The 22,257-nt window shown below is 40.9% G+C and overlaps 1 protein-coding gene across 1 annotated transcript in view; it reads left to right on the plus strand.

Moving 5' to 3' along the window:
- The window catches only part of GMPS (guanine monophosphate synthase), a 1,355,954-nt gene that overhangs the window by 540,361 nt on the left and 793,336 nt on the right, over nucleotides 1-22,257 (plus strand). The window contains exon 4 of the mRNA XM_044070497.1: nucleotides 11,196-11,293. Within this exon, the coding sequence (XP_043926432.1) occupies nucleotides 11,196-11,293 (98 nt within the window). The remainder of the gene's footprint in view (nucleotides 1-11,195; nucleotides 11,294-22,257) is intronic.

A 22,257-nucleotide genomic window follows, 5' to 3' on the forward strand; every position in this document is an offset into this window, starting at 1 on the left:
CTTACCGCCTGTCCTTCTCATCCATTAAGATTCATTCAGCTCATACTTCTCTTGTCTCACTCAGCAGAGTTAAAATTCTAGCATTACTTCACAAGAAGAGTGTCTGAGTTGCAGGCACTAATGGCTGTGGAACCCATCATTGTTTTAAACCAGTCCATCCATTTGCCAACCCGGAAAGGATCCTGCACTCATTGGTGCACAGACAGCTCAGGTTCTACCTTGACAGGACTAAACCTTTCAGAAGGCAAGGCCATTTCAAAACAAACCATTTCCAAATGGATAGCACACTGCATCCATTTCCTACAAGCACCATGGAAAACCTCAGAACACATTCCACTAGGGCTAAGTCCACATCCTGGAAGCTGTAACCTGGAGTTCTGTACACACCTTCACTTACCACTTACCTATTTTTTAAATCCAGAGCTTAGCCAGCCCTAACAGTTCTTGACTGCTTCCTCAGCTTTGGGAATCAATGACTGCAACAGTGAAACACAAAGAACATAGTACAGTTGTGTATACTTACCATAAATGTAGATGTTTGAGTGTATTCACTGATGCAGTCCTGGTTTCCATCCCTCCAGCCCCCTGGCTTTCTCTGTCCTTTCTACCTATCCTCTTTATGGCCATCTTTTATGGCAGGAGTATTTACTTTTTACTGGAGGTTTTCCACATCATGTAATAGCCTCCTATTTTGGGGGCTCCTGACATTTGGGGCAAGAAGAAAATGGTGTAATGGCATCTGCTGCATGTTTTATACCCCTGACAACCTGACGTCATGGAAGAGATGACTGCATCCGATGCAGAAATCCCAAGACTCTTGTATTCGGGCTGACTGAGGGCTACCTGCAGGTAGATAACCCAAGTGTGATGACTGCAACAGTGAATACACTCGAACATCTACATTTATGGTAAGTGTACACAACTGTACTTTTTAAATACTGCAACATGAGAATAGAAGGACATAGAACAGTTGTGTAAGAACTTACCATATCCTTAGATGTCCTTCTCTTCCATGTTGCAGTATTCAGTCCCTTCCTCGTACCCCCTCTTTTTTACTCTCTTTACTTTTTCACCTGTTATTTACCTGTGGGGACATGGTCCTCCTTCCAGTTAACCTCAACAGCAGACACATGGTTCGTAAGCAACCCCTGGTCTGGTCGCACATGTGGGTCTGAAAAGCCTTTTTATTTTTCCTTCTCCTGCTTAACACGGGTACTACTGTGTGCAGTAGTCCATTCTGAAGTGGGTACGTGCAGATGTCACTTTTATGGCCTATGTCAGTTTATGGCTCTGACATCAGATGTCACACTTACCCCTGCTCCGAAGACTTTGGTATACTGGCCAGATGTCCGGTGCTGCAGGCAGCAAGCTCCCTACAGTTATGAATACTGCAACATGGAACAGAAGGACATCCTAAGGTTATGGTAAGTTCTTACACAGCCGTTCTTTAGCCTTAGAGTAGTTTCTGAGCATTCCAACATTAGCTGGGGTTCTGGGTTTTATTTTTAGAGAGGACATTACTCTAGGGGGTGTGCAGCATTCTCCCATTCTAGTGAGGGCTATAACCAGTACATTTGTGCTTCTGGTCGGTGTATTGACAGTTTGGTCAAGGAAGTTGTGTTTACAGAATCAGTGTGCCTGCAAGTTTGATGTCTAATATGATTCCATTTAAAAGTGGATTAATTAAAGTCTCCTATGAATATGGTGTTGGGTTGGATTTTGAGTGTTTCCAGAATGCTTGAATGCATGTTATGGGTTTCTTGGGTCATATTGAGAGGCCTTTACCTTGCAAGGAGGTGGTATAGAATTTTCTGTATGGCAATTTGAACATGGAGAAGCTCAGGTTCATTGTCTTGTTTGACCAGCATTGACGTATATTTATTTTTGATGTAAATTCAGACAACTCCACCTTTAGTCCCTGTTTGTGTATAGCTGGTCCAAATGTGTGGAAGGCATTATAGCCTTGCACTGCTGGTGTGCTGTCTGTGACTTTAAACCTTGTCTCAGTGACTGCACAGACACCCACATCCTGTAGGGTGAGGAGAGCTTGTAGGGAATGGAGTTTCTTGGTTAGACTCCTAGCATTGATCAGTGACGCCTTTACATTTTATAGGTTTTGAATTTACTATGTCGGAAGTACTTTCAGCTTGGCATTGCCTAAAAAAGGCACTATGAGGATGACAGTGTAACTAATATTTGAACGTCTAGAGGAGAGAGTTTTGTTTTTTCACTCTACTGGAAACCATCTGTTGTATCAAAGCTAATGTTTTAACTTGTTTTTGTAGAACAGTTGCAGGATTCTTCCCAGTCATGTTTTCTATTCACCTTTTCTGGCTGATTTTTTTCGTATTCTCTAAATTTCTTATTTGTTGGTGTCTAGGCAGTATGCTTAGTAACCAATAACTGAATTTTAAATCAAACTGAGAATTTCATTGGCTCCGTTTACTCAATTTCTGTTTTCACAGTAATGGAGATGAAATTAAGCTGTTTATAGCAGACCACTCCTCTCAATTGTCCAAATTTCTGCTGAATGTCCAGACTTTTGCCTCATAGTTTTGGTCTGCGCCTCTTAAAATTTGTGTTTTTCTGGCAAACTACAGAAGATTGAAGTTACTAAATAATGATGTACATTTTAGTTTCAGACTTCACATCCTTCAGACAATGCAAGCCAACACAAAACTTGTTATTCTATTAACAGTCTAAGTTTATAAGAGAGATATTTAAAATCTGTCCCTATTTTTGAGTTTTTGCCTCCCCCCCCTATTATTTAAAGCTTTGCCCAGATTCCTTGTGGTAGGAAATTGAGAGTATGGTGCAGACATCTTTGAAGTCCTGCACAACCACCACTTTGCACTTTTATTTGTTTATAATTACGGTCAAGGTGTTTGAACCCAGTATTTGTTGTGATTATGTCATTCTGTTGAGGAAGCTCTCCTCTTTGTGTTTGTTCTTCAGGGCTTTCTTTGGGGACTTCTTCCTCATCATTATTTTGTATCGACAACCTTGTCAATTGATTCAGCCTGAAAGTCACACTAATATGGAGTAAGTTCTTACACCTTGCATTTTTTAAGCCTGTTCCCCAGCATAACCTCTTAAGTTTCTAATGTCCACGATGTACTCTGCATATTTCATTTCCCACCTCTCATCCCTTCCGTTGATACATCCAGTGTGTATTGAGAAGCAATCTGGGACCAGTGCAGCCTTGTTTGCCAATATATTCTCCTTCCCATATGTTTTTAAATGAATATATGAATAGTGTCGCATCATATATTCATATGTAAAGCTGTGGATTGATAGACTAAGCTACTAGGTTAGCCTCACTGATAGCTGATGCTTCACATTGAGCAGTTTTGTCTCAGCTTGTCGTTCATCATGTAGTCCACGTATTCTCCAGGTTTGTGCATTTCTACAAGATATGCAGGGTAGCTGTAGCAAAACATAGGTATATTTATTTCTTGAGACAGTAAGTAATGCCCTAGTGATGCTTTTGAGTGCTTAGTTCCTCATGCTTTTTCCATTCTTTAAATAGATAACCGGGTAATCTGATTAAAGATCTTTTTTATGGCGTCTAATTCACAAAGTACGTGAAAGTTGAACCACATCCACAAGCTATCAGAATGTGCAGTTCTCAATTAACTGGATTCAGATCCTAGACCACTGCTTTCTAGTTCAGTACTTTAACAGAGCTACTGCACTGCTCCCAAGGTTGGAAGTGTGCATTTTGACCCTTTCTGAATGTTCACTTAGTGATAGATGCTTAATCAATGTCAAGCCCCTTAAACTGAGGGTTTTTTATCTTGAAATTAGTGATCAGATGTTGTATGATGCAGGTAACCACATTTAGCAGTCTTGGTAATTGGGCCCACTTTGTTATTTCAGGAATGCAGCTCTCATGATGTAGGGTAGTGCTGAACAGGGTAATGTTCAGGGAAGAGAAGAAAATGTGAAAATGCATGCATGAAACAGAAGGTCAGGAGGACTGTATGTATTAAAGATATGCTAGTTCATGCTTATTTTATTTTTTCTGCTGCCAGTCTAACTAAATGCATTTCTGATTATGGTTTTAAAGCATGTGGTCATTGTAGTATATGTAACCAAACAGTAAATTCTTTTGACTGTATAAATGGAAAGAAATTTAATGTGAATGGTAATTTTAGTTGTAACACAGAGGGTATTGTTTATGTACTCAAATGTGAATGTAATTTATTTTACATAGGTGAATCAAAAAGAAGTTTTCGAGTCAGGTTCTTAGAACATCTGAGAAATATTAAAAATGAAAAGGTAGAAAGCCCTTTAGGCTTTCATTTTAAAAAATATCATAACAGTGATGGTAAGAATTTAACAGGCACAATTTTGGAAAAAGTACATTGTGTGAAAGGTATGTGCTTGAAGAATAAACTACAATGGAAAGAAGCACTGTTTATTTTAAAATTTGACACTCTACACCCTAAGGGGTTAAATAGAGAGCTTGATTGGAAATGGCTGCTGTAATTAAGTGTTTTTTAATTGTTTTTATTAGAATAGTTTTTACTATATAAAGGAATGAGAAATCGGTTTTGTTATACTCTGTTAAAAGGCTTATGCCGAGGCGCTGGAGAACATCAATTGTTGGTACTATAAAATAAATTCTTTGGATATACTGGCTGAGTCGTTTCCTGGCCTGGTAGAAGTAGTCTGTTTATGCTAGCCCAGAACTTTTGTGGATTATTTTGGTTGTTCTGTTGGAGGCGGAAGTAAAAGTTTTTTATCTTCGAGTATAGCTTTCTTAGTCTTATTTCTTTTTTGCCTGAATTGTTGTTGGTCTACAGGGTTTTTAGTTGTTCTCCATAGTGCCCAAACTTTATTTCTCTGTTGAATTGTCTGCCTGGTTTTCTTTGTAAGCCATGGGGCATGTTTAGATTTAATTTTGATGGAACGCTTTGGTGCATGGTGGTTAAGGATTGTTAAGAATTTTGAGTTAAAGTAGTTTGTTGCCTCGTCAAGTGGGAGGTATTTTATAGGTGACCAATCACATTCTTTTAGTTCCGCTTGAAAGATATTGGGGTTAAAGTTTCTGTTGCTTCTTATTGTTTTATATATGGTTGGGTTGTGTGAGCTCGACCTTTGCCTAATTATGTAAGTGAGAGAATGGTCACTTACATCGTCAGGGAAGGTCCCTACATTATAGAGTTGTTGGTGATTATTTATTAGAATCCAGTCTAGGATGGATTCTTTGTTATTGGGTTTTATTAATTCTGGTTGGGGAGTTAATTGTTTGAGAGAAGCCATTAAGGTTAATATGGGAGGTTGGTGATTCAGTAGAGCAGTCCTTCCAGTCTATATTAAAGTCTCCAAGAATTATTGTCTCTTGGGGAATTTTTGTGGAGAGTTCAGCAAGAATACCTTCCAGAGTGGTGGTGATGTTACCAGGGGGCAAGTAGATACATATTATATTTAGGGATTTACTTGGATTAAGTTGAAGTTTGGTGCTAATGATTTCTGCATTGTTTTTCAGATGAGGAACCAAGATCTAGTATAGATATTTGTAGCCCTTCTTTATAGAGGATAGCAACACCCCCTCCTTTTTTTACTTTGTGGTCTTGTCTCAAGATGATGTACCCAGATGGAATAATTTCAACATTTTGTGTAGTGGGTTTTAGCCATGTTTCTGTTAAACAAAGTATATCAAAGGAATGAACATCCAGGAGAGCATGATGGTGGGCAATTTTATTATTTATGCTGCAAATATTGAGGTGAGCTATATAGAGTGAGTTGGGAGATTTAGATGGGATATTTGGGGTAGAGGGAACATGAATTTGTGGTTCTGTGCTAGTTTTATGGTCTGATCCTGGGTTAGGATGAATGTCTACAGAATAGCAGCAGGCAAATAACTCCAAAGTATAAAAACAAAATAAAATGCTGTGTCAGTACAGAGTCAGTAACTTTACTGAATCCAAAGCACTTTCATCTCTTCCCTTAGAGACTTCTTCTGTCTATGGCTTTGTAAATACAAAACACACATTTATACTTAAATGGCTCATTAGCCAATTAACATTTTAAAAACACAGTATCATAAAAACATTTCACTATATTGCATAAATATATCTAAAACTAAGGAGTTCTCCCCAAATACATTTGGATTATTAATGGAAATGATTGATTTAGTTTTGAGTCACAACTATTTAGATTTTTATGATCAAACATTTGTACAAACAAATGGTGTTGCAATGGGTGCAGCTTTAGCCCCAGGTTATGCTAATGTATTTATGCAGGGTTGGGAAACTGCTAATATATTAGAAAGTGAATATAATGTAAATATAGTTAAGATTTATTGATGATGTCCTTTTAATATTGGATGGTACTATGAATGAGTTAACAAAGTTTGTAAATTATATTAATGTCTGTTCATATATAAAATTTACTCATAGTTATAGTATTGATAAAATTAATTTTCTGGACTTGGCCATCTATAAAGATGAGGATATACTTATTTCTAAGATATATAAGAAAGATTTTCAAAATAATATGTATTTACAGTATTCTAGTTTACATCCCAAAAAAACTAAGACTAATATAATAAAGGGACAACTTAAAAGGATAAGCAATTTAACAAAAGAAGATGAGGTGTTTGAATCTGAAGCTTCTAACTTTTGCAAAAGAATAGAAATAAGAGGATACCCGCAAGTAGAAGTAGAAAGGTTATTCACTGAAGAAGTGAGAAAAAGAAAAAAATTAGTAAGTACTGCCAATAATGAAGGGAATAATAGAATTAAAAGCTACACTACAGCACTAGCAGTACAAAATAGTACAGATGCAAATGCAATAAAAAATATTGTAAGGAGAAATTTTGGGATTTTGAAAGGAAATAGAGAAATTATTGAGAAAATAGGAAATGAACCCAAGTTGTACAAAAAAGGGCTAAAAACTTTAAAGATTATTTCCAAGGTAAATTGAATAAAGTTAAAGAAGTTGAGGCAAGAAAAGGGATGGTAAAGTGTTAGAATTGTAATTATTGTCAATATTTATATACTGACAGTAATGACTTGCTAGTGGGTAAAACATTAGTACAGGTCCCAGGGAGGTTTACGTGGAAAGCAAAAAATGTAGTTTATTTATTCATTTGTTTAGAATGTAGTTCATTTTATGTAGGGAGAACTAAGAGAGAACTAGACAGAAGAATTTATGAACATAATTATGCTATCACTCATGCAAATATGAAAAATGCTATGAGTAAACATTATGTTGAGAAAAAATGTAAAATAAATTTTAGATGTATGGTTTTAGAAGATCTACACCCTAATGTTGACATAGTAAATGTTGAGGAAGAACTGGGATGGTTGGAATACTGTTGGCAAGTGAAATTAAATGGTTGTTTCCCTCCAGGGTTAAATAATAGGGAAGAATTTATTATGTATTTAAAAAGGAAGGGGCTAAAACATTAATTTAGTTAGTTTTAGATAATTTTAGATATATTTATGCAATATAGTGAAACGTTTTTATGATACTGTGTTTTTAAAATGTTAATTGGCTAATGAGCCATTTAAGTATAAATGTATGTTTTGTATTTATAAAGCCGTAGTCTGAAGAAGTGTCTAAGGGAAGAGACGAAAGCGCTTACTATTGGCTTTGGATTCAATAAAGTCACTGACTGTACTCACACAGCGTTTTATTTTGTTTTTAGGATGAATGTTCCCATCTAGTAAGGAAAGGTGTAATAGTTTGTTTAAGGGATTGTGGAAGTTAAAGTAATGGTGAAGAGGTTTTTTAGGGTTTAGATAGTTGTATTTGATATGGTTCAGTCTGTGATATTTAGCAGGTAAATAGTTAGGTAAAGATGTTATATTTATGTGTTCTGGTAGTTAATTAGAGGTAGTACTTGTTTGTGCACAAGGGAAATTTAGCTGTAAATATTTTGGCTGTTTATATGAGGTTAGTAGGCAGGCTGCTGTTAGAGAAAGTAGGAGAAAGACAATGATTAGGAGCTTTAGTTGGATTTAGAAAGGTCATGTTCCATAGTGACTTATAAGCTTACTGATGTTCTTTAAAGGGGAGGAGTAATACTAGGGGTGATTAGAGAGAGGTGTATGTATAATGTTAACAAGATGACTATTGTGATTGGATTGGTGAGGAAGAGGGTGTGGTGAGGATGTATAAGCTGAGTAGTAGTAGGGGTGGGTGTGAAATGAGGGTAGGGTAGGGGAGCAGAGTGAGCCCGGGTAGAGACAAGAGAGGTAAGGAGCTGAAAAGAACAATCAGTTGAAGCAGGGATTACAGTAGGTAGGTAACCCTAAATACTGGAATAAAGTTAAAAGAGTAGATAATAGAGCTATTTGGAGGGTGTGTGAGAGCTAACCATAAAAATAAATAGATGTTATGGGCTACAGTTTAATAGCAAGTCTGTGGATAAGCAGGATATAGCAAAGGTGTAGTACAGGTCAGGAGAAGGCTTCAAGGCCTGGAAGGGACAAGTCTGCCACCTGGTGGCCCAAATTAATTTATTGTAAGCAGGGTAAAAATGGAGGGAGTTTAGGTTCCTAATGCAAGAAAAGGAGTAGTGGTTCCAAGTGTTTAAATGATGGAAAAAGTAGATTAGATTGGTTACAGAGTGGGGAGGAAGTAAAGCTGCTGGTTTTTCTGGCTAGCGCTTTATAGCCACCTAGATCTAATAATAAGTTATAGGCTATACTGGCCGTGATAGTTTCTTAGAAGTACTAGTTACTTGTCAAGAAGTGCATCTTGGAAGCAGTCAGGCATGCAGAAAACAAGCATATTTAGAAATGCTGCAGTATCAATGCTGAATTGGCAAATGCTAAATCAGAAGATGTAAACAAAATGAGTAAGTGACAGCATATTTTCAGAAGGGATTTGGCACCTCCCCTTTGAAACCTTTTTATTAAGGTTTCTTGTCACTTTCTTTGCTAATAATAATCACCTCTTGAGAATGAATGAAAAAAGGAATCCAGTTTCTTTCAGTACCATTTTAATTGCTGCATCCACATAGGCTTAAATTAGACTATAAGTAGCATTGAGCATGTGATCTGATATTTCTTCCTTCTGTTCCTCAATGGATGGTTAATTTGATCCAACGTTGATCATTGTCAGACTTTGGATACAGTGCTGAGGCTCCTACCCTTAACCATAACCCCCTGCAGTGAGAGAGAGAACTTCAGATATCATTTGCCACTAAATTGTTATGGGCTTGATCCCCTTTGCTCAGGCTTGTTAGATAGATAAGTAGAAATTTTTGTGGTGATTTCTCACTTTCTCTTACTAGAAGTCTTCTTTCCGGTGCTTTAGTCCTTCCCTTTTAAAAAATGTATATAAAGTGTTTGTGTAGATATGTATCCCCTTCTTGTGTTGCCTATTGGTGTCTTAGAGTTGTAGCTGTTAGGAATAGCTAGTAGTTTGGCCTTTAGTGTGTTTGTTTATTACCCATATTTTTCTTATGTCAGTCTGGACAGATAATGCCAGTTGTCTGGTACATCAACAAACTGGAATGAATATGATCCTGCCACTTGTGTCAGGAGGCTACGAGAGTATGTTTTTTCATCGTTTTCTGATAGTGATGTACATTCCAGGGAAGTCCAGTGTTCTGAGTGGTCCCTCTATCCAACAGTGGCAGATCAGATTTTCACATGTTGGAGCCAACTTTGCTGCAAACTTTTTACTTCCCCCTACAACACCAAGTGCAGCAGGTACTCTGCCCTTATCCCCCAGGAAGGGAAGTCACTGAGGGATGCTGTGATCCACAGTTGGCTCCCCAGTCTCCTGTACACCTTCTCCTACCCTTTTCTTACCAAATATTTTTCAGAAAGCATTGTTGAGAAGGACCACAGTGATCCAGATTGCTCTCTTTTGGCCCCAGTAGATTAGTTTCCCTTCCTCTGGTCCCAGCTAGTTCAACTTCCGTGGGTGCTGGGGTCACCCCCATATATTTTTTCTCATCTCTCTGGCTCATCTTACCAAATATGTCTGTGCACTGAAACTCACTGCATAGTTTCTCCAATTCCAATGATGGCAAGATAGTTCAGGCTTTCTTTCCAAGTAGTCCACATTTTGACCTGTTTGCAAAGACCTTTCACCAGAAAGATCCATAAAAGCAAGTGGAAAAGATTTTTTATCTGGCTTCAAGCAAAAATCTTGATCCTTTATTTCAGCCCCTCTTCCAGCTATTGTGTGCATTCTGCCATATCACTTTCATGGTGGAGCCAGCTACTCTACTATTGGAGTACAGCTAGCAGTTATCTCCAGAGTCCCACTCTCCTTCCCCTCTTCTCTGGTTTACTTCAGCCTTCTTTTTCTTCTCCCCATCTGCTTTATTTTCTATTCTGCTGCATGGAAATGGGGGGGTTTACTTACCTATTTGAACTACACCTCTCCTACTGACCGGTCTTCCTTTGTCAGTAGTTTTCAGGCTGCCGGTTTGGAGATAGTCTGAGGTACATGCCCATAAATCTGTCTGTGCACTGCTATGTTTATGAGCTGCCATGCTTTGGATGTTACAACATCAGGAAGGTAAAGTTTTGGTACCCCAGCCAAACGTCAGTGGTGACAGCCCATATGTTTGGAATACCGCAGCAGTGATCTGTACGACATCTACTGTTATGGTAAGTTCTTGAACAACTGTACTACCTCTGGGGAGTTTATGATGATATGAAGTTTACAGTCATTTGCAAACTTGGTTAGCCTTAAACCCTTAACAGAAAAATAAACAGCAGCTTTGCTCTGTCGTTTCAGTCACACAGGGAAAGCTGTTCACATTTCTTAAAAATTTGTTCTCTGGAAAAATTCTTTACTGTCAAGTTGTGTTGTTTTATTTACTTGTATGAATGGTATTTGGCATATGTAATTTGTAGCTGATAAGCCAACTGCTAAGGGCAGGAGACTGGGGGCATTGAAACTGAGGCACTGGGTTACCATTAATTTAACACTGCATTCCGGCATTCTTCAGCACAGCATTCTGCAAGATGTCTGAAGTGCTGTGCATGAAACCTTGTACATTTTGTTTAGCTGTAACCCAATGCTCCATTTTTTTATTTTATTATTTTAACGTGTAGAATTATGACATGGGAGTATACTGAGAGCCATTTAAATTTTTTAGACTAGGAGAACCTCTGTAGGGCAATGCTACCACAAGATTACATAGTAACTTGTGCTTTTTTCAGATGTGACATTTTAGTTTTGTCCCCTGATGTGAGTTTTCATTTTTCCTGCAGATGATAAACAAGATATTTGGAGGTACAGTACACAAGAAAAGTGTTCGAGAAGATGGCGTCTTCAGCATATGTCTGGACAACACTTGCACATTGTTCAGGTACAGATGCTATCCTGTTTATGCACATGAGCCTGAATGTACAAAACAAGTTTTAGTAACGAAATGTACTTTCTTGTAAATGTTGCAGTTTTATAGTTTTGCTTTCTTGTCTGTGGCACTGATCTGTGAGTCAGAAGCTCATATATACATCAGTGGCTTGGAGATAAGGGCAGTTTTCCTTGCATTGCAGGCTTTTCAGAGCTTCCTCCCCAAGGTTGTTATGGTCAGTCCAGCAACACGTCTGTAGTCAGGTTCTTGAACAAATGGTGGTTGAGGGGCCCATTCTTACCTGTTATATAGAGATGCCATGAGGAGGGTGGCTTTAGATGATGACCTTATAAAGTTTTCTGGTGGCAACACACATCCTGGGGAAATGCATCCCTAGCAGACGGCTTGAACAGAAGCATACTGATGTCCTCATGAGTTGTCTCTCAATCCAGTGGTGGCTGCACAAATCTTTTGCTGCTGGAGGCAGCCATGCTTTGATCTTTTTGCAACTCCCTTCAACACCAAATGCAGAACCTTCATCCTGATTCTTCAGGGGGACAGACAAATAGGATGCTTTTCTGTATGCCTGGCCCTGTGGGCCTCCATTATGCCTTATCCTCTTATACCTCTGATAATCAATTTCCTTCAGAAAGCAGCACATTGCAAGACCAAAGTGATTCCCTTAGCCCCCTTCTGGCCCAGACAATTTTGTTTTTCCTTCCTGTGGCTCATCTTCATGTACCATGGGTACTAGACATTTCTCCAGATCTGATTTTTCATCCTTCATGCCAGCTTCACCTAAGTCTAGAATACCTAGAGTTGACCGCATGACTTCTCCAACTCCAGTGATGGCCAGAGATCCCATTCTGTCTAAACGACGACATCTTATTTTATCCTCTTCACAGCCACCACCTTCAGGACAGGTTTTTGCATCCAAATGGAAGCGCTTTTCTATTTGGCTTCCTCTAAGGGTTTAGATTCCTTTCCACCCCTGTTCAGTCAGTTCTTGATTGTTTTTAGCAGGTCCATTCAAGCAGGACTCCATCGCCAATTGATCATTAATGGCAGAGTATCTCCAATTTTTATGTGGGCTCAATCATGGTCCATTGCACTCCCTGAAGCTTTTTAAGGCTTTTCTAAAAGCTGTCTTCCTTCTCAGATCTCCCATTAGAGATCCCTCCCCACTATGGATTCTATGATGTTCTTCGTGTTTCACTGTTGCAGTCATTACATTTGGGGTTATCTGCTTGCAGTAGCCCTCAGTCAGCCTGAATAACAAAGTCTTAGGTCCTGCGTCGGTTGCTGTCCCTTCTTCCATTACATCAGGTCTTCAGGGGTATTAAACATGCAGCCAACGCCATTACACCAGTCTTTCTTGCTGTGCGGTGCCCGAAGCTGAAGCAGTTCGGCCGAAAATTTTGTTTTTAAGTTTCAGAACCGAAGTCTTCAACTACCCCATTGGGGAAACTTTTTCTTGCTCCTTACCGATGTCAGTAAAAGTTAATAATTGCATTACTTGTGGAAAGCAAATACCTCACAAAGATTTTCATTCGTACTGTATTCCTTGCCTAGGCCTTGACCACGAAGTACCTTGCTGTCGGTTTTGTGCTTTATTTATTCAGCGCACTATCCGTCGTTGGTATATTTTCGCCTTTAAATATTTTGGTTCTCTGTTTAATTATCCAGAAATGTCGTCGGTTAGCCATCCGACTACCGTGATTCTGAAAAAACGCAAAGATAAAGACAGAGACAGGCTGTCAAGGTCGAAAGCTGCCGACGACTCTTCTCCTATGCCAGTTTTGCAGCCCCTGATACCCGCTACTTCTGACTCGCAGGCCTCTACTGAGACCCATTTGGAGTCCGGTATGCCACGAGATGCTTCATCTGTGGATCCTGTGGATGTCTCTACCTTGGATGGGTCCGGAGCCGCTGTGCAGTCACCAGCTTCTGAGGGTGTATTCAGGCCTACGGACTTGCATATTAAACTGATGCCTTCTTCTTCATTTAGGCCAAAATCTCGAACCATGCCTAAGAAACCAGCGCCCAGGCCTTTATGCCTAACAAACAAATGATAAGAATGGCTGAAGATCTTATAACTCTAATCAGGGGAAGCCAACCTCCCCCTTCTAAGAGACCCAGGACTGAAGTTGTTTATGAATCTTCTGACCAGGATTCTGATTTTTCTGATTCTTCTGATGATCTGGATTTGCCCTTATCTGCTTATGAGGATTCTGATGCAGAGGACTCTATTCCTTCTGCTTCCCCTCCAGAGGATTTTTTTTTTGGTGAGGCCTTACATACTCTTAAGGGAGCATTTCCTCTGGGAAAGCCAGGATTTTTCTGATTCAAAAAAGAGGCTTGGGGATTTCTTACTCCTGCTTCAGTATAGGCCTTTAACTAGATCTCCTGTACTAGACATTGTTGAGGATACCTTTTCAGAATCTAGTTTGACCCCTGATTCTTTGCCTCCTGCTCCCAGAAAACCTGACTGATATTACAGGGTTCTGATTCACACAAGTTTCTTTTTAAAAATCCTATTGCGGATCCAGAGACTATTTCACAGGGACCCAAGGGCATTAAGGCTTTTACTGCTAAAAATCTTACCCCCTCTGATAGAGACTCTGGGGCGCTGGGTAGATGGGGTAAGAAAGTTTACACTTCTGCAACCTTGGCCATTAGGGCTTTAAACTGGCAGTTTCATATGTTAAAGTATCAACATACATGTTATTGGATTGCTTAAACAGAAAATGATGTTGATTCCTGACCGTGCTGAAAATAAAGAATTACAGGATTTAATGCATTCTGCTGAACAGGTTAGAAAACATACTTTGCAATGTGGATTTGATTCATTAGAGGCCTCTTGCAGGGCTGCTCTTACTGGGTCTGTGCTCAGAAGGCATGCTTGGCTTAAGGAGCAATCTTTGCCTGAACATGTTAAAGCCAAATTGTTGGATGCTCCCTTAAATCAGGACCGCCTGTTTGGCAACAAGGCTGAGGAAGTTCTTAAAAAGATGGAAGATAAAGCTAAATCTATGCAAACTGTTAAAGATTTCTTACAAGTTCAGCCTCCTAGATTTAGTAGGCACTGGCCCTCTAAAAATTGGTCCTTTCCAGCCCCTTCCAGGTCTTCTCAAGCCAAGCCCAGACACAGCAGAAACCCCAGGTTTCAGTCCCAAGGGACACACAAGACTAAGCAGTAGGGGGTTTCTGCAACCAAATCTGGGAGTAGTAAGACTCCCCCCTATGGAAAACTGTCTCAATGACTTGCTTTTAAAACCTCCAAGCACTTCCCAACTGAATGCTTCTTTAGGCGGAAAGATTAGTCTGCTGGCCATAAATTGGGAACTCATTACCCAAGACAAATGGGTTTTAAATATAGTGTCCCAAGGATACAGATTTCACTTCCACACGTTACCAACACCAAGCGGGTGGCCAGATCCTACCCCCAAATCAATGGGCAGAGGCGCAAAATCAAGTACTCTCTCTCTTGAACATGAGGGCTATTCAGTTGGTACCAGAAGAGGAAAAGGGACAAGGTTTCTATTCGAGACTTTTCCTGGTACCCAGAAAAGGCAATACATGGCATCCTATCCTGGACTTTTCTACTCTAAACACCTTTCTGGTGATTCCAAAATTCAAAATGCTGACTCTTCACCAGCTGCTTCCTATGCTAGGAAAACATGCATGGTTGACAACACTAGACTTAAAAGAAGCATACCTGAACATCCCTATCAGGGAGTCTTGCAGAAGATACCTTCACTTCAAAGCAGGCTACATGCACCATCAGTTCTCTGCACTGCTCTTTGGCTTATCTACTGTGCCCAGGGTATTCACAAAGTGCCTAGCTCCTGTCATTGCATTTTGCAGGCAATGAAATATTTAAATATACCCATACCAGGAAAATTGCCTAATTAAGACAGAAAGCTGGGACATTCTTTTGAATCATCTGGCCTTTGTTCAAAGGGTACTGACTTGTCTGGGGTTCACCATAAACAAAAAGAAATCCCACCTGGTACCCTGTCAACAAATTATATTCCTGGGAGCAAGCTTGAATACAACTTCCCAGATGGCTTTCCTCACGCCAGAGAAACTGGTTCATTTGACAACCTACTTTAAACACGTGGCCACAAAAACCCAGCTGTCTGCAAGGCAAATACTGCAAGCCTTGGGGTTCATGGCCTCCTGCATTCTTCAAATTCCATATGCAAGCCTGCATATGAGGAAACTACAATGGTATCTCAAAGGCCTATGGTGTCAACATTCACAGGATCTAGAAGCAAGGATTCCTATCATACCTTACCTACGCTTACCTCCGTTGGTGAGCAGAGGCCTGCCACCAAAACAGGGGAGTACCATTCGCATTACCCCCTGCCGCCCAAATCTTAACAACAGATGCATCAGACTATGCATTTGGGGCTCACCTGGCAGGGAAGTGCATTCAGGGCAAATGGAACCCAAGTCAAATGCACCTACACATAAACCAAAAGGAAATGTTAGCTGTACAGAATGCTCTGACAGCCTTCAAGGACAACATTCTTCCAGGACAACTAATAATAAAGACGGACAACATGACTGTCATGTGGTACATAAACAAGCAGGGGGGTATACATTCTTACCCCCTCTGCAGACTAGCCATGGCATTGTGGAACACAGCCTTGAGCTACCAAGTGAATCTACAAGCTCAGTTCCTGCCAGGAAAACTAAATACACTGGCAGACGGACTAAGCAGAAACATCATGGACCCATATGAGTGGAAACTGGAACCAAGGATTTTCAACATGTTGACAAGCAAATGGGGGAGCCCAGATATAGACCTGTTTGCCTCCCCCCAGAACCATCAGCTGGACAAATGTTGTACAAGGATTCCCCACAAGCTAGCTTGGAAAGTGGATGCCCTATCCTTCAGCTGGAAAAACCTATTAGTTTATGCCTTTCCTCCTCTACCTCTGCTCCCCAAGGTACTACTAAAGATCAAACAGGACAAGCCAGGAATGATTTTAATTGCACCAGACTGGCCTCGCCAACACTGGTACCCACTCTTGCGCAGTGTGTCACGCTTGGCTCCATGGCACCTGCCTCAGACTCCTTCCCTGTTGTCTCAGCAGGAGAACCAGATTCTGCACCCTCAGCTGCAAACCCTGAACCTAGCAGCCTGGCTAATTACCTAATCTCTCCTTTACCATCCCTCAGTAAGTCAGTGATAGATATAATTTTAGAGGCAAGGAGGCCTAGTACTAGAAAATCTTATGCTGCAAAATGGAAAAGATTTTGTGCCTGGAATCAGTCTCAAGGAATGAATGCAGCAGTGCCCAGTTTACCTCAGATACTACAATATTTGACTGAGATGTTTCATAAGGGCGTGTCCTTTTCCTCCATCAAAATTCATGCCTCAGCCATTTCAGCTCATTATAGCACAGAGTTTCTCCTCTTCTCTCACCCACTGCTCAAGCAGATGTTCTTTGTGTTTCACTGTTGCAGTCATTACGTTCGGGTAATCTGCTGGCAGGTTGCCCTCAGTCGGCTTGAATAACAAAGTCTTGGGTCCTGTGTCGGTTGCTCTCTCTTCTTCCATGACGTCAGGTCGTCAGGGGTATAAAACATGCAGCCGACGCCATTTTAATCCATCTTTCTTGCCATGCGGTGCCTGAAGCAGAAGCAGTTCACAAGTGCCGGTCGGCCGACTCCTGAAATTTTCATTTTCGAGTTTCAGAACTGAAGTCTTCAAACTAAAGCTAAGTACCCCATTGGGGAAACTTTTTCTTGCTCCTTACCGATGTCAGTAAAAGTTAGTAATTGTATTACTTGTGGGAAGCAAATACTTCATAAGGATTTTCATTTGTACTGTATTTCTTGCCTAGGCCCTGATCACAACGTGCCTTGCTGTCGGTTTTGTGCTAAATTTAACCAATGCACTGTTAAGCGTCGGTATATTTTTGCTTCTAAATACTTTGTTTCTAGATTTAACTATCCTGAAATGTCGGTTAGCAATCCGACTACCTGAATTCACAAAAAACGCAAGGAAAAAGACAGACCGTCGAGGTCCAAAACCGACAATGAAGCTTCTCCTAAGCCAGCCACCGGTTCGCCGGTACTCAGTGAGGTGCTTTCGCAACCCCTGATGCCCGCTACTTTTGAATCGCAGGCCTCTACTGAGACCCATACGGAGTCCGGTATGCCACGAGATTCTGCAAGTATTGAACCCGCGGATGTCTCTCCCTTGGGTATGTCAGGAGCCGCTGAGCAGGCACCGGCTTCTGAGGGTGTTTTCAGGCCTCAACATTTGTTTATTAAACCAACTCCATTATCAAAAACAAGGCCAAAACCTACTTCTATGTCTAAAAAACCGACGCATGAGCCACGTGCTCAGGCCCCTATGCCTAAAAAGAAATGATCAAAATGGCTGTGGATTTAATTACCTTGATCAGGGGTTCCCAACCATCCCCTGCTAAGAGGCCTAGGCAAGGCACTGATTATAAATCTTCAGATCAGGTTTCCATTTCTTCTGATCAGAAATTTTCTATTCCACCTTATGAGGACTCTGATGCAGAGGAATCCATCCTTTTTGCTTCTCCTCCTGAGGATTTCTCTTTTGGAGAGACTTTGCGTACTTTAAGGGAACATTTTCATTGGGAGCGTCAGGACTTTTCAGAATCCAAAAAGAGGTTTAGGGATTTTCTTCTTCCTCAGCATAGGCCTTTGGCTGTACCTCCTGTTTTAGACATTGTTGATGATGTTTTTTCAGAATCCAGCATGGCCCCTGATTCCCTGCCTCCGGCTCCTAGTAAGCCAGATATATATTACAGTGTTCCTGACTCCCACAAATTTCTTTTCAAAAATCCTGCTGCTGACCCTGAAACTATTTCTCAGGGTCCCAAAGGTTTTGAGGCTTCTACAGCCAAAAATCCTACCCCTTCAGATAGAGACTCCAGGGCGCTGGAAGAGATGGGGTAAGAAGGTTTATACGTCTGCAACCTTGGCAATCAGGGCTTTAAACTGCCAGTTTCATATGCTTAAATATCAACAGCAATGTTATGGGCTTACTGAAACAGAAAATTATGTTGATTTCTGATTGTGTGGAAAATAAAGAGTTACAGGATTTATTGCATTGAGCTGAACAAACTGGAAAGCATGCTTTGCAATGTGGTTTTGATTTTTTGGAGGCCTCTTGCAGGGCCACCGTAACTGGATCTGTGATAAGAAGGCATGCATGGCTCAAGGAGCAAATTCTGCCTGATCATGTTAAAGCTAAATTGTTGGATGCTCCTTTACAGTTGGACAGTCTGTTTGGTAATAAGGCAGAAGAGGTTTTAAAAAAGATGGAAGACAAAGCTAAATCTATGCAAACTGTAAAAGATTTCTTGCAAGCGCAGCCACCCAGGTTCAGTAGACACTAGCCTACTAAGAATTGGTCCTTTCCAGTGTCCAACAGGGCCGGTCAGGTCAATCCCAGATGCTCCAAAGGCTCCAGGTTTCAGTCACAAGGATCTTGCAGGACAAAACAATGGGGTGCGTCCACCTCCAAATCAGGAGGTAGCAAAGCACCACCCTACGGTAAACAGTCTCAATGACTTTCCTCTGCCATCTCCAAGCACTTATCTTTTGGCAACCCCTTTGGGGGGAAAACTAGCACTTCATGCTCAAAATTGGCATCTAATTACCCAGGACAAGTGGGTCTTAAATATAGTATCCCAGGGGTACAGATTTCATTTCCACACGTTGCCAATTTCAAACGGATGGTCAGATCTGCCCCCAAATCAGTGGGCAGAGGCCCAGAAACAAGTCATGTCCCTCATGGATATGCGGGCTATTCAACCAGTACCAGAAAAGGAGAAAGGACAAGGGTTTTATTCAAGACTTTTCGTGGTACCCAGAAAAGACAAATCATGGCGTCCAATTCTGGACTTATCCATTCTAAATACTTTCCTGGACATTCCAAAATTCAAGATGCTGACTCTACAACAGCTACTGCCTATGCAAGGCAAGAATGCCTGGTTGGTAACTCTAGAATTAAGACAAAATTCTGGACAATTCCAAATTCATTCATTTTTTGCTTTCTTAACATTCCAAAATTCAAGATGCTGACTCTACAACAGCTACTGCCTATGCAAGGCAAGAATGCCTGGTTGGTAACTCTAGAATTAAAAGAGGCATACTTGCATACCCCAAGCAGGGAATCTTGCAGACGATACCGCCACTTCAAAGCAGGCTATATGCATTACCAGTTCTCTGCACTGCCCTTTGGCTTATCTACTGCTCCCAGTGTCTTCACAAAGTGCCTGGCACCAGTAATTGCATTTTGCAGATAAAGAAACATTCCAATTTATCTATATCTGGACGATTGTCTCATTCAGGCAGAGGACAAGGACACTCTTCTTCAACATCTGACGTTTGTAAAAAGACTTCTAACATGCTTAGGGTGCACTATAAATGAAAAGAAATCACAACTGGTGCCCTCTCAAATAATTACATTCCTGGGTGCAAGCTTGAATACAACTGCCCAGATGGCTTACCTCATGCTAGGCAAACAAGTTCAATTGACAACATACTTCAAACAAGTGGCAACAAAAACCCAGCTATCTGCAAGACAAATTCTGCAAGCTTTAGGGTTCATGGTATCCTGCGTTCTACTAATTTCATATGCAAGACTGCATATGTGGAAACTGCAATGGTACCTAAAAAGCTTATGGAGTCAACATTGTCACAGCCTGGAAACAATGATTCCTCTCATTCCCTGCCTGCAACAGGAGTTCCTTTGCTGGGTAGGGGCATGTCACCAAAACAAGGGACTGTCATTCATTCTACCCCCTACCACCCAAACCCTAACTACAGACACATCAGACTTTGCTTGGGGGGCCCATCTGGCAGGGAGATGCATTCAGGGCGAATGGAGCCCAAATCAAATGCATCTACATATCAACCAGAAAGAAATGCTAGCTATACAGAATGCTCTGACAGCCTTCAAGGACTTCCTTTATCCAGGACAACTACTGATAAAGACGGACAACACCACAGTTATGTGGTACATAAACAAGCAGGGGGGTACCCACTCCTACCCCCTTTGCAGACTAGCCATGGACTTGTGGAACACAGCCTTAACCTACCAAATACATCTTCAAGCTCAGTTCCTGCCAGGAAAGCAAAATAGTCTGGCAGACGACCCAAGCAGAAATCTTATGGACCCACACAAATAGAAACTGGATCCACAAATCTTCAGCATGTTGACACAAAAATGGGGGAGGCCAGACATAGATCTGTTTGCCTCTTCCCAAAACTATCAGTTGGACAAATTCTGCACAAGAACTCATCACAAAAAAGCTTGTTAAGTGGATGCTCTGTCCTTCAGCTGGAAAAACCTATCAGTCAGTGCCTTTCCCCCTCTGTCTCTACTCTCCAAAATCTTACTAAAAATCAGACAGGAAAAAAACAGAATGATTCTGATTGCTCCGGACTGGCCTCGCTAACACTGGTACCCGCTTCTAAGGAATATGTCACACCTTCCTCCGTGGTGCTTGCCTCAAACACGTCATCTATTGTCTCAGCAGAACTATCAAATTCTGCACTCTCAGCTCCAAACTCTGAATCTTGCAGCATGGCTAATCAACTAATTTCACCAATCATATCTCTCAGTAAACCTGTGATGGATGTCATTTTGGAGGCTAGAAGGCCTAGTACTAGAAAATCATATGCTGATAAATGGAAGATATTCTGTGCTTGGAACCAAGCACAAGGAATAGACGCAGCAAAGCCCAATATTCCACAGATTATGCAATATTTAACTGAGATGCTTCACAAGGGTCTATCTTTTTCTTCAGTAAAAATCCATGCCTCTGGCATCTCGGCTCATTACAACACAGAGCCTCCTCTCTTTTCTCATCTCCTGCTAAAGCAGTACTTCAGAGGGGCCAAAAATTTAAGACCTCCCAGGAGAGCACCGACTCCAGCATGGGACCTCAATTTTGTGCTGGAAAAACTCACTCTACCTCCTTTTGAACCAGCTGCTACTGCGGACATAAAATTTCTTTCTTGGAAGACCGCCTTTCTTTTAGCAGTCACTACAGCTAGAAGAGTTTCAGCACTACAGGCTGTCATGGCAGTGGAGCCTTTCATTAGCTTATACCTGGACAGGGTGACCCACAGGACCAATCCTTCTTTTATGCCTAAGGTGGTATCCAGTGTGGCTCTTAACCAGACCATTCACCAGCCAACTTTTTTCCCAAATCCGCAGAACAAGGGGGAGCAAAGTCTGCATTCATTGGATGTACACAGACAACTAACATTCTACTTAAACAGGGCAAAATCTCTAAGAAAGTCTGCGCAACTACTGGTGGCATTTGCTGCAGTAACAGAGGGGAACGCTATATCAAAGCAGACTATTTCAAAATGGATAAGCCATTGTATTCGTTTCTGCTACATGCACCATGGTAAACCTGTGCCCAAGGGGATCAGATCCCATTCCTCCAGGGCTGCTTCTACTTCTGCAGCCTTTCTCAGAGGGCTTCCTACCAGAGACATTCTAGAATCTGCTACTTGGAGCTCAGTTCATACGTTCGCAAAACATTACCATTTACCTCTCTTTTCTAAATCCAGGGCAGACTTTGCCACTGCAGTCCTGCACAGCCTTATAGCTGCTCCTAATGCTGTTTAATTCCATCCTCCCATCCATAGCTTTGGGATTCTACCCAAATGTAATGACTGGAACAGTGAAACACGAAGAACATGGTATAGTTGTGTACACTTACCATAAATGTAGATGTTTGAGTGTATTCACTGTTGCAGTCCGGGTTACCCACCCGCCAGCCCCCTTTTCTTCTCTGTTATCACTATGCTCAAAAGCCTTTGTGGTGTATTTGCTTTTAGTTAAAGGTAATTTATTTTGTGTTCTAAAATGCATGCATGTGTGTATATATATATATATATATATATATATATATATATATATATATATATATATATATATATTTTTTTTTTTGCTCCTC

This window comes from Protopterus annectens, chromosome 4.part1, assembly GCF_019279795.1.
Source record: "Protopterus annectens isolate FY-2018-M chromosome 4.part1, PAN1.0, whole genome shotgun sequence".
Classification (NCBI taxonomy): domain Eukaryota; kingdom Metazoa; phylum Chordata; order Ceratodontiformes; family Protopteridae; genus Protopterus; species Protopterus annectens.